This window comes from Neopelma chrysocephalum, unplaced genomic scaffold (genome assembly GCF_003984885.1).
Source record: "Neopelma chrysocephalum unplaced genomic scaffold, ASM398488v2 Primary Assembly neopelma1_45, whole genome shotgun sequence".
NCBI lineage: Eukaryota > Metazoa > Chordata > Aves > Passeriformes > Pipridae > Neopelma > Neopelma chrysocephalum.
In genome coordinates this window covers 9,867,808-9,884,564 of record NW_020897704.1, presented here as the reverse complement: position 1 = coordinate 9,884,564, position 16,757 = coordinate 9,867,808, and the positions used below count along the sequence as shown (strand labels likewise).

The window sequence follows — 16,757 nt, the reverse complement described above, 5'->3', positions numbered from 1 at the left end:
AAATCCCTGCAACTCTGTGCCACTTCATTTTGTCTTATGCTGGGAATTCAGAGTTTTATTCTACCATTGGATTTGTGAGAAAGCTTTTCAATATTGGTAGTTTTTAAAATTATTTGGTTTTAAGATTTCAAAAGGCAAACCAGCAGTATATCTCCTTGCTCTGCTTGGCAAGACGAGTTTTCATGCTGGGTTCCTCTATCCCTGAACCTCAGCAGAGCCTCAGGTACCACCTCTCCAGCTGGGTACACACAAATGCACCAAAAATCCCGTGCCAGCTCATGTGCCCTGTGCTGTGGTACAACTTCTGCTCTGCACTGTCTTCCTTCTCTGCAGTTATCTGAGAGAAAAAATCCTCAGCCTTGGCTGAAACCGAAAAGTGGCTTCATTTTGCCTGAAATAAATAAATTAGGACCAAGTGCCCCAATTGCAGGCAGACAAGGATCTTCTGCTTTAGAGAAACCATTATTTCCATCTCCCTGACTTGTTGCTGGAGGCAACAGTAATAGATGTAATCACCTCGTTGTTGTTAATGAATTGAAAGCAAGGCTGTGTGGTGGGCAACAGAAAGAGCCAGAGACTGCTGTACCATGCCAGCAGGCAAAACAAGCTAGAGGCAACCTCAATTACAAAACCAGTTTTTTGCACAATCAACTGTGGTTTTAGTAATTAATAAAAGAAATGATATTGATGCACTGAAACTATGAAAGCCGAGGCAATGTGCTTAAATGCGTGCTTTGTTCCCTCCCAGTTTCAGTGGCACTAAAGAGAAGAGCCAGTGTCTGTGCCCCACCACTCCTGAGATAAGGGGAGTAGAAGTGGGTGCGGTGGGTGTGCCTGCAGTCGGGTTCAGAGAGGGATGGTGACAGGAAACTAACTTTGCAATCATGATCAAAGAAACAGGTTTAAAAAGAAAAATGGCAGTTCCTCCCCGCTAATTATTATATTATTTATTGATAATAAGATTGAAAAGCTAAAGGTTAACGGTTTTCTGATACAATTCAGCTTAGTGTTTTCCACACTGTGGAAGTTTTAATTACAAAACACTCAGGGTATAAAACAGATGCTTCCAACGCCCAACTGGTGAAACAACTTCCCCACACCTCTCCAGACACACCAGACCACTAAAACTGCTACTCACGGGACCCAAGTTGGCTTCCTCCGCCTCGTAGATGTAATGATCGAGTGAAATGAAGTAATAGCCAGGCTCCACCTGGTTGCACTGACGTCCAAACATGTGGGGCCGGCATTCACACTGGCCAGATTCACTTGAGCAGCTAAAATGAAAGAGCAATGAATTTACAACACATCTTGGCTACGCTGAGACAGTGCTAGAGCTTTCTTCTGCTTTGACTTTTAAAGTGAAACAGGAGGAGAAGCACTTCTGAACACAGCTGCGTCTGGATACGAGATGTTCTTGGGCTCTGCAGTTGGGCCACCTGCACTACTAAATTGGCAGTGTGGTCCTGGGCACAGCCTTGGCTCAACCCAACTGTCATTCTCCAAAACAACATCTAGGCTCAGGCTGGGGCAAGCATGGGCCAGAGATCATTTCCAGTATGCAGTTTGCACATGGTTTCCTCTGTTTGGATGGTGAGAGGATTTTGTGCTATGGATGCAGGTAGTTCCTTGGGGCCAGACAGCAGTCCTGGGAGCTCCACTTCCTACCACAGACATAAAGCAGCATATCTGCCCTGCAAACTGAGAGCAGCCTTTGGCTCCAGGTTTGCAAGCCATGCAAACAGTGTATCTGTTGGTATGGGCTCAGGCAGAGCAAGAACACACATGACCCTGTGTGCCCCAGGATGCCAAACTGCTCTTGCATGTTGTAAAAGCACATCCTGAGGGGTCACCCGTCAGCAGCTACGCAGGGGAGAAAATCCATACCTGGCTGCTTCAGAGTAGGACGGACACAGCAAGGGATGTGGGACAGGGACATCATGAAGGAACACAGAAAGTCTGTCCACAGTGACATAGAGATTTTCTTCCTTTGTAATGAGCCATTTTCTTTTCTCAATACAGCTCTATCCCCAAACTGCCTTTGGCAGTTTTATTGTTCCCAGAACGTCTGCCCTGCATTATGAAGTACCCTTGAACATGTCATAATTTTGCACATGCTTGGTCACTTTTCCATAGAAAGAGGAAATACACCTCTTTCTTTAAATTTGAGTGGGATTTCAAAACATTTTCGAAAGTTAAATGCCTCTGATTTCCATGGAAAATCTCCAAGCTTTTCAAGCCCCCACTGAAAGAGCAATTTTTAACTTAAACTGTTTTTGATACTGCAGAGATTCATTTAAATGTTCACTTTGAGATGCCAGAAGTGCCTTAGCTGCCCCAGAAGAGGAGCTGGGAAGTTTCCCCTCCAGGGATGGCAATGACTCCACCACCTGGATTACACCGTGGGGATGAATTTTAGGCGAGGCGGGGCTGTCCCAGATGCTGCATCCCACACCCTGAGCAGGAGCCAGGAGGCAGCAATTCAGCAGCTGAGGAACCCCAAGGAGGGCAAAGCTCCCCCTTCCTGATGACGTTAGAGAGAAAAGTCAGGAGCCAGAGCTGGGCTTTGCGGCTCTCCTGCGGTCGGAGGAGAGCACAGCTGCTGCCTGCCTGTGCCAGGATGCCGCACATCTCCTCCCCACATGGTTTTGCAATTACTGGGCTCAGCACATGGGAAACAGGCTGGGCCATGTTACCCCAAATCCCTGGAAGCAGCTGTGCCGGGGGAGCTGTTATGGGCTGTGCGGTGTAACCCATCTGTGCACAGGGAGCAAGCACGGGGGAGTAAATAATCCCTAACATCCACGCTGCTGTCTGCCAAGGGCTAATAATTCACCCAGGAGCAGACGGGAGAGATGGCCCGTGGGACATTCCCACGGCAATCCCTGATGCAGATGGTGTGTCCGTAGGCTGTGACGCCCTATAGGAGTCACACCAAGACCAATCCCACACTCTCCCAGTGTGGTCCCATGGGTTCCAGTGGGAAACAGTTCATTGACCCCCTTGGGAAACTTCTGTGGCTTTAGACAAAAGCAGGACATTTCAAAGAGTTTGTGGAGGAAAGGGGGAAAGGAAAAAAAAAAGGGAGTGAAGGAACATGCTGCTGTCAGTAATCCTGGGGTCAGACACACACCTAACACAGAAAATTGCTCTGGTCAGAGGAGCAGGTTACCCAGCACTCCGCTGACAAGGCATCTAAGCCAGGACTTTCCATGATGATAGTGATGGATGCATATTCAAAACCTACAATTTTCTCTAAAAAAAAAAATCTCCATCTCCTCGGTAGGCACTTCCAAGTCCACATCCCACCCCACGTGGCACCACTAGGGCAATGGAGCAATACTGTGCAGCTAGTGTGCTTCCCCCAGCACTGGTGGGCAGACAGACTGGCCAAAGGGCCAATTTGGGAACAAACCAAGCCTGACTGTCCATATCACTGCTTGATTCCTGCTTTCATCCTGTAAGATCAAAGCTTTGACATGGACCATACCCCACGTTATGGCCAAGGCAGAGATTAATCTATGTCTCACTCCTACCCTGGCTGACCAAAGGCAGAGCTACACTACAAACTACAGTTTTACATGTTCGCCTGCACCAGTGGCACAAACAGAGGTAGTTCAGCATGGAAAAGACATGGATGCCTCTGTCACTCTTGCTGCAATTAAGACCTGCCACCTTCTAGAATGGAACGATGGTCCCAAATATCCTCCTCCAGGGCACATTGAGCCCTGGATGCTGTGATCGCAAACAACATGCAACTCACTGGGTAAATGATTACAGGAGAGCAACTGGGCTGAGACTCACTTGTTGTTCAGTGCTCCTCCCTGGTCACAGTCACACGGCCGACATCCATCCATGTCGTTGCTCAGGCCCCAGTGCTCAGGCTGCAGGAAAAAACATCACCAGCAATGTTACCTGATGTAGATTTAATCTGACATACCCAAAGGCAAATTTTTAAATACTCAGCATAAGCTATCCCAGACTGCCCCCACAACCCACGAATCCTGCTCTCCTTGTTGTGGGTCTACCCCCACAACCACCAACACCACTCCCCCACCTGCTCTCCTCCCACCTTGTTGAGCATTTCAAGGGCAAGCAAGCCAAATGTGGGACAGTGGTTGTTTGTGCGGGGCACTGCCCTTCCAGGACTGCTACTCTGCAACTTGCTTGTTGGACAGGCAGAAACACTGCTTTAGCTTTTCCATTGCTAGATAAGAGTCTGTCAGTGTTTGTACAAACACATCCAGTTATCTGACAGTCTGTTTCTATAACACTCCAGCATGCATAAACACTACATGGAAATGTATGTGTATGAAATAATCCCTGCCTAAAATAATGGCCCATATAGGAAGCAATTTTTTGATAACACTTCTTCCCTGATCATTTTGTCTTTCACCCCAGCGAGGACTTCAGCAGAACTGCCCCAGATCCCTCGCTTCCAAAGAGCAACCACAGGTATTCTAATGTCTCACTCCTTATGGTCCCAGGAATTAAACTGGATGCTCTTGTCTGCCTTGACATGCATCCCAGCTCCCTGTAATACAGCACGCTGCTGACATCCTGAGGTGCCCACTCCAGCCTGAATGCCAGGCATGGGCTTTCAGGCAGTCAGAGACAGTGCCCAGCACCAGGCTCCACACTTTCCCCAATCCAGCCTCCCTCACACCACTGTCTCCTAATTTATTTTATGGTAAACTACTTGCCAGGCATTGATTGCACTGCTTTCCTGTCACCAGACGCTTACAATAGCAGTTTCCTGTCTCCGAATCACAAGGATTCCCCCCGGGGTGGGTACCCAGAGGATTACATGCACAAGCTAGATTGGGAAATACAAACAGGTAGGTCAAAAGGCAGGATTGGAGTTATATTTTAGACAGTATTCAACTTAAATACATACATTAAAGCTTCCCCTGAATTCCCAAGGAAAGAAATTAATTGCACACTTTGCCCACCACCCATCCCAATGAAACTTCCCTGGCTTAGAGACCATAATTGAAAACAAATAAGGAGGACTATGATATTTCTACTGAATACACAAGAAGGATCAGTGGGTGAACTGGATTTTAAGGGCTGGTCGACTCCAAGCTACAGCAAATCTAAAATAATGTTTTTCCTTCAGCAAAAACATGAAAGAGAGGGGAAAAAAAAATCCACCCCACAAAACAATTTCTCCCAGCTCTAACAGCTCCTCAAAGAGCTTTTGATCACACATAAAGGAACATATGTTTTTACTCACACTGACAACCCGCTGGGTCATCGGCACTCAGGCCATAAAAACCTTCTTTGCAGAGGTCACAACGCTCCCCTTCAACAAAGAATTTACAACGGCACTGTCCGGCAATGAGGCCAGTGGAGAAATCAGTGTAGCGATCGCAGATGCCACCATTTTGGGAGCCAGATGGGTCACAGTTGCAAGCTAAGAAGGAAGCATCGCATGTGTTTTATTAACTGCTACAAAATAAAAGGCCAAGTCTCACACTACGTTATTTAAACTCAGCTGCTGCGTAGAGAGACTGTATCACTCCTGCAAGTATTAGACACGAAATGGGTTGAACACATTAGGACCAGGTAAATTTCCAGATTCTCAAAGAGAAAACGAAACCCAGCCAGGCTCGCTCAAGACCTCCAAGACAACCACTTTCTCTCAAGGCCATTCCCAGCCTGAGGAGTGGGGCTGCACTTACGCTCACAGACGTCAGGGTCCCGCAGATCTCTTTCCGGGTGCTGGAAGTAGAAGGGCTTGCACTGCTCACAGTTGCGTCCCATAGTGTTGTGTTGGCAGTCGTCACACACTCCTCCGCTGGTGTTCCCCGTCGTCATGTACACAGCCATGTCGAAGTGGCACTGGCTGGAGTGGCCATTGCAGTTGCACTCTGTGACAAAGACAGAAAGCAAAGTAAGAGCCTGGTCCTGGGGCAGATGCAAGTCTGCAGAAAAGACACATCATGTCAACCAAAGAACATTCAGGATTTTACACACGGTCACAAGTTCCCAAGTAACAGCACGTAACACTCACAGCATGCAGTTCTGCGTTTTAGTCAAACTCACTTTTGCATGCGTTACTATTGCGACCTTCAGCGGGGCGCCAGGGTAAGTCATGGTAGAAATCCAAACACTGTTCACAGTTTAATCCTTTGGTATTATGTCTGCACATGCAGTGCCCATGGACCTGTAATTGAAAAAAAGAAAGACAAAAAAAAGAAAAAAAGAAAGAGTTGCTTATCAAAGGGAAAAAAAAAAAACATTCTCCAATTAATGCAAAATATAGCTAGTATATAATGGATATACTTTTGGAGACTTTCATCTACGTAAATGCATTTAGAAAGGCGTAAAGGGCCATAGGAGTGTCCTTTACCTGCCAAGGTAAGAATGTCCTCATACAAACTTGTCCTTTCCTTACTAGAACTAGTGCCCAAATAAATGCTTTCAGATATAAACAAGGAGAGCACAGTTCCACCTCAATAATCACAAAAGCCTCTTGGAACTAAAACTTAGCTTTTTATTAGCTGTTAATTAGCTATTAAAATGCATCTAGTTATATCAGCACCACTAGCCCAGCCCCGTTTTCCAGCTCTGCCTTGGTTCTCAAAGCAAAGATAAACAGTTTGGATGGGGTTTATCCATCAACCCCAGACTTTGCCTTCACTGTGTACAAAACAAGCACTAAGCAGACTAGACCTGCAATGATCACGTGACAGCTGCTGCCATAGTCCACCAGAACTACCAGTATTGAAGCCATGATGTTAAAGGCAAAGCTCGGGTATAGACAGTGACCAAAAGCACAGGGCAAAGGAGCATAATGGATTTGACAGCATCCAGCGGCCCGTGGACAACCCACACAACTTCCCTGTATGCTTCACATTTCCACCCAGTTAATAACTGACTCATTAACAGGGGTGCTATTACTGCTTGTGAGGCAAAAATCATCCAGAAAACCAGACCCCAGAAAGGATGTGGCACTTGTGCAGCAGCGTACCAAGGAAGCAACCAGGATTTTCCTTCACGGCCTGTGTTAATTAGGGCTACAGTCTCCACTTCTCAGCTGGTAACAACTGATACAAACACAGGACATGTTTGATTCACATCCTTTGATGCCTCTATTTGCTCCAATTTTAGGGTAACCAAGTCAACACCTGTCTCTGACCCAATAAGGTTACACCCCCTTTCTTCATTCCTACCTTTGAATTTCATCAGCTCTTTAACATAATTAGAAAAGGAATGTTGAAACAATTTTCACCTAATCTGAGATCTCTGTGTTTGATTAACACCTATAAGGACAGATATGTTTGCTGAGAAAGAATAATTAGAACAGTTTTTTGTTCGAAAATCAAGAGTGTGGAGAAGGGGTACATAGTGTCATCTTTACATTTGTGTTCCAATCACTTAAAAGAGGCACAGACAGGAAGAGCTTAATGCAAAAAAGTGTGAATATTTACCATTCCTTCCACTTCTTCATCTAAGCCCTCCACCGGTGCACACTCACTGGCGTGTCCATAGCAGAAACAGTTCCCACGAACCACCATGTCGTAGATGGCATAGTAGTATTTCTCTCGGATCTCCATCCTAGAGTCCAAGAGATTGTCTCCCAGCGTGTGCAGCTTGACGAATTTGACTCTCAGATTCGTAATCTTTAACAGGTCTGCAGGGGACACAAAAAAAAATCCCCAGAAACTCACAAAACCCATTTTGGAATTATTTACCAGATATTGTACTGAATGGGAGGAAGCCAGGAGCGACTTCCTAAGCACGCTTCCTATAGGCAGATTAGATCAGATTTCATTTCAGCACTTACATACTATAGATCACTTCAGACTCCCAAATTAAATAAAAAAGAAATTACATTATTTTACTACAGACTGATAAATGTATAAGTAAGTTTAAGTAAAAACACTAGTCTACTTTATTGTAGACATGTGCAGGCACAACCACAAATATTAAAGGCACGCAGAACAGCACCACCAAAGAGACACTGGTTCTTTAAATATAAAATGGGCAAGGACTTGATATTAAGAAACTGCTGACAAGTGGACCAAGAGCCTTAGGAGTTACAAGCCTTTTGGAAAAAGTCCTAGTTGGAAATGAAGACACAAATAATTCTCATTTTGCGTACACCCAGCTTTGCTAGCAAATATAATTAGTTACATTTTGTGGAAAGAAGCAACACCCCATCATTGACCAAATACAAAGAAGTTCTTGAGGGATAATCCATGGGAAGACAATATTGCGGTAATTAATTCAGTCTACATGTTCACTTTGATATTGTGAATCTTGTGTAATTTCTTATAGCCTTGAACCACACTTGAAAGAGCATTTCAAGCCCATGAAAGCAGTTTCTACTTTAAAATGTCGGTTAAAAAGCCCTGACATTAAACTGGTATAGCAACCAGCAGACAATTCTCTACTGCAGATATTTCCTGCTGCCCGGGTAGCTTTGCACTGAAGGACATGAACTGAAACTGAGAATGCACATTAGATGGGAGGTCAAGCTTAAGGCCAAGCACTGCAGTTCCTTCAGGCCAAATGCCCCACAGCTTCTCTTTGAGCCACACCAGCAACAGATCTCTCTACCTTTGCATTCATGGACTGCCATGACCAGACACAAACACTACAGTAAGTCATGGCTCATGACCACATCTGTGTAGTTCAGCCATGCAGTGCTACCACGGCCAACTGTTCCAAAGTTATGACTCAATGCCCTGAAAAATAAAACGTGGACCCATTGATTTTAGCTAGACATGCACAATGATCTAAGCACCTTTGTAGTTCTATTTCTTTGCTCTCTGAATACTGTACAATTACAGGATCACACTCCAAGGTTTCTTTTGGCAACTGCATGTATTTTGAGAAGAGGAGGTCTTTAATGAAAATAAATCCCTGATCAATTAAGAAAAGGACCAACTCCAATGATGCATGTTTAGGGCAATCCCTTGAGTCAACAACACTGATTGTTATTTCATGTCACTGTCCAAGTTAGGAAAAGGAATCATACACAAAGGTATTCATATGACTTTAAAACTGCAATCAGAGCTAATGAACAACTTTGTGGCTTATTGTTTTTTGTAAGCAAGTAAGTACTGAAATGCTTTCAAACGAGCCTGAAAGGTAACGCATACATACTTTGAATCCTTGGACTGTATGGATCTTCAATTCTAAAAGCAGGATCTAAAACACGATATATTACCTGGAAGAAAAAATCAAACAACAGAAGATTCAGGTTAAAAAATAAGAGAGAAAAGGTCTACACAATAAAAATTTTGGAAAAAAATGACTCTGACCTCTCCCTCTGTTGAAGGTTCGATGTCAGAGTATCGGGAATCACAAATTATGTCATCCACTTTCTTCATGGGTCCAGTTGAAATCCCAGGAAATGAGCTCTCACAGTCATATGCAAAATACCTATAAACTTGCCATGTCTCTCCAAAGTCAGATGATCTTTCAATCAACATTGCAGCAGGACGGAATGTCTAACAGTAAGAAAAACAGAAGAGATTTTATTCAGTTAATTACTACTTGCATTTACATTGAGCACTTTTTAGCGCAAGTAATCCATGTCTGAATTTTAATATCTCTCCCTGCACTGTTTCCAATATTTGGAAATATTGCAAATATTTTTCTGATGATATCTCACTTTCTGCTCAGGGGCAGATATTTGAAGTAACACACATCAAACCACAGATGTCCCATCTTCAGAAAATGGCACTCAGTGGCCAAGTGTTTAAATACACTTACAATAAATAAGCAAACTTGTAGCTTTTTGGATTCCAAATCCTTTCTGAAAAGTGGGGGTTAAAGCAGGGCTTTAGGGAGACAAAAAGATTCTTTCCACTGTTTGTGGACAGCAGCATAGCCTTCTTCACTGCTGTTGTCCCTGCCTAATCTCTTACAAAGGACCTAATGGGCCTCCTCTCCTGCCCAGAGGACCGGGAGGCCACTGTCAGTGCTTCCTACCCAGCTCTGACACCCAAGGTTCTTGCTGAGCAGTCATCTCTGATGCTCAGAGAAGCCCACCTCTTTGTCTGACTACATGACCTTTTGCAGTGTCTCTGACATTCAGTGCTAATCATCCTCTGTGCTTCCTTAAGAAAACCTTCTTCTTTAAGGGGATTGAGAGGTTCAGCTTCATCCACTCTTGCTGCATTTGACTCCCCCAGTCTCCACTGGCCCTCCTCCTGCTCACCTTGCCCAGACTTTGGTAGGCTGCATTTGCTTCACCACTGACAAACTACTGTCCTTCTTACCTTCACATATTCAACTCTAGAACAAATAGTTTGAGATTTTTGAAAGATTTTAATCCCTCTGACCTAAAAAATATCACGTTTCTATTTACATGCTGCCTTTCAAAAAACAGGTAGTAACACCTGGCCTGCACCTATCAAGAAACACCAACCATCAATTCATTAGTTTTATGTATTCAGAGGGGGACTTCCCAGAGCCAAGCACAAAAGCATTTCAATCACAGCTGAAATTTTCTCTGTGCTTCCTGGCTGAAAATAACACCTGATTTAGAAACTGGTATCTCACCCAACAGAAAATGTAGCAACCCAGAGGTAAGGCAGCTCAAGTGCCTACCACACAAAGTCAACAAATCATTATTAAAAGTATCTTTCCCCTACAGTCTTCCTCTTGATGGCAGACCAAGCCCCAGCACTGGGGTACAATGGCTGCAGCAGCCTCATCACATTAGGGGTTGTTTGGGGGTCCCTTGCTGCTGAGTCCAGCAGGGAGGAGCATCTTCCACCTCAGCCACCACCTTGAGGCAACGGGAGAAACCCTAACTCATGCCACAGGAAAGAGGAACCTGCTTTCCTAGAAAGCTGACGGGTAAAAATGAAGAGATTCATATGTCCACATGGGAGGAGCAGGGATCTAGCCCAGCAGGAACCGCAGCCCCCAAAACCTCAGCTGAAGGTTGCCACTAGCGCTTGCCTGTGATTTAGGATGTACAGGACATAATCTGCCATTCCAAGACATCTGTTTGTAAAGAAACAAAGACACTTTGTGTACAGATGTTCCTTCTTCCTGAAGACCTTTCCATTTGCCAAATGAAAGCCGACACCATGGCCAATTTTTTTTTAGGAAAAAAAATCCCTGCTACTATATGATTTCTAGAACACAACTGCTGGAGACACACCAACACAAATGCCAGCTTCAGTATGACTCCTTCTGCAGCCTCACTAGGGCTCAAACACAAGTCACAACTCAGCCTTTCTGCATGACTTCTGCAGGGTTGAATGGTTGGCAGCTCCAAAAAAATCAGGCCAAACAGCTCAGACAAAACCTAAATCCCAAATATCAAACAGATGCGAAGGACTTACAAGACCTCTCATTTCCCCATGTTTCAGGGTTCAGGGTAAGGCTGTGACTTCCTTACCTTGAAGGTCATAATGAGATGAGTGAAATGAAACTCAGCCTCCAGGTTCAGCTGGATAGTCACGTTTTCCAAACCTGCAGGGGCAGAGAAAAGAAGGCGTGCAGTAAACAAGGACACCCACCAGTTTCTACATCTAAATTTTGCCAAAGCTCTTAGCTCTGTTGGCGCAGAGGCTCTTTATTTACCACTGGGCTCTATTGTAAAAAAGGAGTATGAGGGTTAGTGCATTCCTGAGGTACAAGGGAAGACACCAAGGACCTGCTGAAGAGTGCATCACATGTGGGATTCCTGTGCATCACTGGCACCAAACACGCTACACCCAAAGCATGAGCCTGCACTACCTAACTTCAGATTGCATATCATGCCATCACTGGATGTAGGGCAGAGACCAGACTGCAATGGGCTGGGTCCTGGCACCAAAGCACCCAGCAGCTGGTACAACTGGGGATGCTGTGCCCAGACCTACACAATGACCCCAGCCTGTCCTCACATACTACAGCTCATCTGGCAGCAGAGCTTCTGCAGCCCTAACACCGCAAGGTTCACCCATGTCTGGTGGAGACCACTTCCCACCCTTTTTCACTCAGTCTGGACTCTCCTGTCCACAGTTCCTTTACAACCTGGTTTTGAGATACTCCTAAAACAATTATCACAGCCCTGCTTTGCAATCACAAGAGCTAGGAAACTGGTGAGAAGCAAAAGGTTTTCCAAACTCTGCTGTACGAGCACCTACGGTCAAGGACTCTACACAGAAAGGAAGAAAAACAGCTACAAATATTATTTTGTCTTGTGAAAAGACCTCTCAAAACAGCTGGATACTAATTATACTGTAGTTCAAAATAAAAAATAAAATCAAGATTTACAGAGAGGAGAAAGGGTAAGAAATAAAAATAATAAAACAATAAAGCAGTCAAGTTTTCAACCAGCTGTAACATAATGTGAAGAATGCAGCAATGGTCCCTTATGCTGTATGCCTGAATAGAAGAAAACATGAATTGGACAGAAAGAATCATTTGTTTTTTATTGTTGAAGGACATTTTCATGACCTTATGAGCTAAGAACTTTTCTGTGTGAATGCCGCCAAGTCTGTTGCAAGAAACATGAATTATGTGGAATGCTAGAAGAGAGCCACTGGAGGCAAGCAGCTTGCTAGGCTGATCTACATGATTAAAAATGATTTTGTGAAAACCTTTCTATAACAGGCAACAAAACTGTTATAAACATTACTTTTTTTTGTCATATACAGTAAGGCACCTACAGCCAATGCTTTTGCAGAAATCCTGTCCTGTCCAGCTGGCTTTAAAGCTTCAGGGTAGGATTGGTGTTTGAAAAACCTCAATGCCTTGTTTCATGTATGAAGGCACACCAAAAGCATAACCAGAAAAGTAAAACAGGCAGAGGAAGGATTAAAAAAACCAAAAAAACCCAAAAAAACCCAAAAAAACCAACCAACCAAACAAAGAAAACAAAAAAAACCCCAACAACAACAACAACAACAAAAAACCAAAACCAAACAAACAAAAAAACAAAACAAAAAAAAAAACCTCCACCAAACTAACGTGCAATATGTTTTTTAACTGGCTGGCTTTTATATGGAGTTCATTTTATTGTTTGGCATATGGATAAGGGAATTCAGGGAGCCCAGGAGGGACAAGGCAATTTGCAGGCTAAGAAATATCCCTGGCTTTACTCTCCTGGGGTAGGAAAGAGAAACAGGAGGTCTGCAGGCAGGGCGACAGCTCCCAGCTCTGCGCCCAAATCTCCTCCTTCCACAACCTCCCTCCAGTCCAGCAGCACAGGGAAGCCCTGCGGTGCTTCCTTGGCAGCGCTGCCTGGGATATTTACTCCTGGAAGGCTGCTCTGCTCCTGCTGCCCAAACATGAGCGAGATCTGAGGCCAGTGTGGAAAACTCTTTTCTTTAGGAAAGGATTCTTGCAAAGTGCTGGGACGGCTGCTTCCAACACTCCTAGGGGAGTCGGGGGCTTTCATTATGGATTAAGGATCACTCCTGAGCACACAAAAGCAGCCAGTTTTACTCATCCCTCCTCACACAGCATGATCCTTCACAGGGCAGTAATCACCAGGCCAGGGATAACAGCAAACCCACAGGTATCCTTAAACAAAAGGAGGGAAAACAGCTCCCAGACCCGGAAACGGCTCCAGACAAAACCCACAGCATTTTCCGGACAAGCCCCATACCATTTTCCGACTGCCACCAGAGCTTCAGGCGATTTGGAGCAAACGTGGTGACGACATTTTCAATGCGATGGCTGTCAGGATTTTGAGTCTCATGGAAGGGATCCTCAGAGTCACATATGAAACATTTTTTGTCCTCCTGAAACAGCACGATAATCAGCATTACTGATTTTATCCGTGGGGCAATAGTTGCTTCCTGCAGATAAGAGTATTTTCCATCCATATCACATTCCATTCATTTTGCCTGCAGGAGTCATCAAAGGTATTTTTTTTGTTGAAATACCAAGTGTATTTACCTTTATGAATTAATGCAAATTGTCAAATGGAAAACATGCCAGGAATTCCATAACCTTCATTTTTAGGGGAAGTATGTTTTTTATCAAAATTGCAGTTTCAGGAAATCTCTTCCAACACACGTATTCTCCAGCAGAAGCCAGAACCAAAGGCAGCACCCACAGAAAATTGCTGAATTGCTTCTGTAAAAGTGCACATGTGCAAAACTGCATCTTCAACAACTTGTGTGAAATCACATTGGCTTTTAGGAGCTAGCTTGGAGATGCAAGTTGTTTGCATTAGGGATACCTCTTGTAAGGCTCAGTGCATGTCAAGGGGCCATCAAAGATTTAGTGATCGAGCCCTTTCAGCACAGGGTTGACTTGGCTCTGAATCCAGATTGTCAAAGTCCTCCTTGCATCTTCACCTGCCATTGTAACTCCAAGCACATAAAATCCATCTGCACACACTACAAGGTGTGCCCATAGAAACCCAGCTCAGAGCAAGTCTGGCATCTGCTACTTGGGAAAACCAGAAGCTTCTTCACCAGGACGACGAAACCCCCATCATGGCTATTACTACAAACTGTGCTTTTTTTGCCTTGTCCTAGTGCCCCAAACCACCACTTTATGATTTTGCAAGGTAGGATGCAAACCAAACCAAAAGGGAGGGTTCCTCCCCAAATCAACTGAGGGAGGGAAGCTCATTGCATGGCAGTGAGGGAGTCCCAACACACCAGCAACCCATCACTGTCAAAAGCTACCCAGGCTTCATTCCTAGAGCACATTTACGGAGACAAACATGGTGCTTTATCAGCCAAGAATATGAGAGCTGGCACGTCTGCACCACATAGGCTTTTCCTTTCACCAGTGTGGGCTTCAGCGGCTCTTCCCAAGCTCAGTGCTTCACCTACCACCACTCTCCAGCAGAGAGAATAGCAAGAGCAGGGGTTCCAGGGAAGATGTCCGCTACTGCCAGCTCCAGGTTCCTCTGCCCTAGCACCTCATGCCACAATTCACTCTTTCTCTCACCAAAACTGAATCATAGAAGACCTAGTTCTGCAAAGCACTCAATGCGGCCAAGTCTCATATTATTAAGAGGATACTCGGCACCTTCCCACAATTTCTTCAATACCACCCATGATGGTTCAGAAGTAATTAGGGACATCCTAAATGTCCCTACTGGGGGACATCCCTACAGCCCCCACTGGGGCTCTGAGATCAGGAATAAGGGCAGAGAACTTCTGAAGCGAAGCTTTTTACCGTGGCACTTCAACATTTTTTGAGACAACATAACAAAGTGCCATTGTTAGTCCGTTCTACAAGTGATGCTAAGCTGAAGTCAATCCCAATATACTCTAAAAATGTTCCAGTGAAGCTAAACCCCATGTTAAATAAAGCATTAACTCTAGTAGAGAGAGCACTATGGTAAAACTAAAGGCGGTGAAGGAGGGGTGAGATTTGATAACTTCAGGGCACAAATGGGTCAAGTGCTACAGCCCCTCCTGCTTCCCGTGGTTTTCCTTCCAAGTGCCAGAATCCGGCCCTATTGTCTCCACAGTAATTTGTTCGGAGATTATCCCTTTACTTTCAGTTCAACAGAGTTCCACTTATAACTGATATTTTACTCTTCTCCACCATCCCTTCTGTCTCTGAGATTTTGAGTTTAGTAAGCTGCTTCTGGCTTAAATAGCAACGAGCTCTGGATTTTCCACCAGATGTTCTGAGAAAACCTTATTTGCGTCCTTTCACTCGGAGACCATACACATGTAATTACATTACGGGGACTGTGGCCAAAACATTGCCGGGCCCTACAGCCCACTCTCCATCAGGAAACTGTCTAGACGGCTCTCAGCAAGCCTGGAAATAAAGCATTAATTGAACCTATTGCGGCACATTCCTCCTTCCATCCCTCGATCAGGAAAGGGGGGTCGGGAGCCGAAAGCCGCGAGGGATTGCCTGGACCCGGGGTGTAGGGTCCCGCGCGGGGCACGATGCTGCCCCACCGGAGCCCCCTGCCCGCGCCTCCCTCCCGCAGGCGGCGGCTCGTCCCCCGCACCGGCCCGAGCGATGCCCCCGCACCGCGGGCGCCGCAGGAGGCGATGCCGCCCCGCCGCCTGCACAGAGCGCGGCCGGCGCGGTGCCCGGGCGTGCTGCCCGCCCGCCCCGGCGCTCACCTGGAGGTGGCTCACGATGCAGTAGGGCTCGGGCTGGCGGAGGCCGCAGGTGGAGGAGGCGGAGAGGCGGGCGGCGCGGCCGATGAGCAGGTCACCGGTGGCCGGGTAGCAGCTGCCCTCGGCGCAGCCGTAGCTGTACTCGGGCTCCTGTGCCGCCGCGGGCCACAGCGCTGCGCGGCCGCGGAGGGAGGGAGAGAGCGGGACAGAGGGTGAGGGAGAGAGGGGGACAGGGGGTGAGAGAGGGCAGCGGGAGCGCGGTCAGGCTGCACGCCCGAGCCGCCCCGGCGGGCGCTGCAGGGGCGCGCCCGGCCCGCCGCGCCCCGACGGGCAGAGCGGAGCGGAGCGGGGCGGGAGTTACCGAGGCAGCAGCAGAGGTACAGCGGGAGGCGGCCCATGTTGGGCGGCGGGCACCGGCGGGACAGACGGGACGGGACACGGCGGGACGGGATGGGGCTGCCCCTCCACGCGCCGCTGAAAGCTGCTGCTGCTCCGGCCGCTCCACGCAGGCGCCGCAGCTCCCGCGGCTCCCGGGCAGTGGCCCCGCGCCGTCGGGCGCCCCCCGGTCCTCCTCCTCCTCCGCCCCACCGCCCCCGCGGGGCCGGGCCCGGCCGAGCCCCTCCCGCCCGGCCCCCCGCCCCGGGGATGCTTGGCCCCGCCGCCGCGCTCGTTCGGGGCAGGAGCGCAGGGGCGGCTGCCGTCGAGGAAGAGCAGCCCAGTCGGAGTGGGAAGTACGGAGAGAGCAGC

The 16,757-nt window shown here is 46.8% G+C and overlaps 1 protein-coding gene across 1 annotated transcript in view; it reads right to left on the bottom strand.

Annotated features, from left to right (window-relative positions):
- Positions 1-16,457, bottom strand: part of LAMB1 (laminin subunit beta 1) — a 42,261-nt gene extending 25,804 nt beyond the window's left edge. The window contains exons 1-13 of the mRNA XM_027679309.1: positions 16,372-16,457; positions 16,014-16,183; positions 13,568-13,703; positions 11,369-11,442; positions 9,273-9,461; positions 9,115-9,178; positions 7,434-7,636; positions 6,046-6,166; positions 5,682-5,870; positions 5,234-5,413; positions 4,701-4,813; positions 3,802-3,881; positions 1,139-1,274 (exon numbers count right to left, since the gene is read on the bottom strand). Coding sequence (XP_027535110.1) covers positions 1,139-1,274; positions 3,802-3,881; positions 4,701-4,813; positions 5,234-5,413; positions 5,682-5,870; positions 6,046-6,166; positions 7,434-7,636; positions 9,115-9,178; positions 9,273-9,461; positions 11,369-11,442; positions 13,568-13,703; positions 16,014-16,183; positions 16,372-16,408 — 1,692 coding nt within the window. The 5' untranslated portion in view covers positions 16,409-16,457. The remainder of the gene's footprint in view (positions 1-1,138; positions 1,275-3,801; positions 3,882-4,700; positions 4,814-5,233; positions 5,414-5,681; positions 5,871-6,045; positions 6,167-7,433; positions 7,637-9,114; positions 9,179-9,272; positions 9,462-11,368; positions 11,443-13,567; positions 13,704-16,013; positions 16,184-16,371) is intronic.
- Positions 16,458-16,757: the final 300 nt, after the last annotated feature.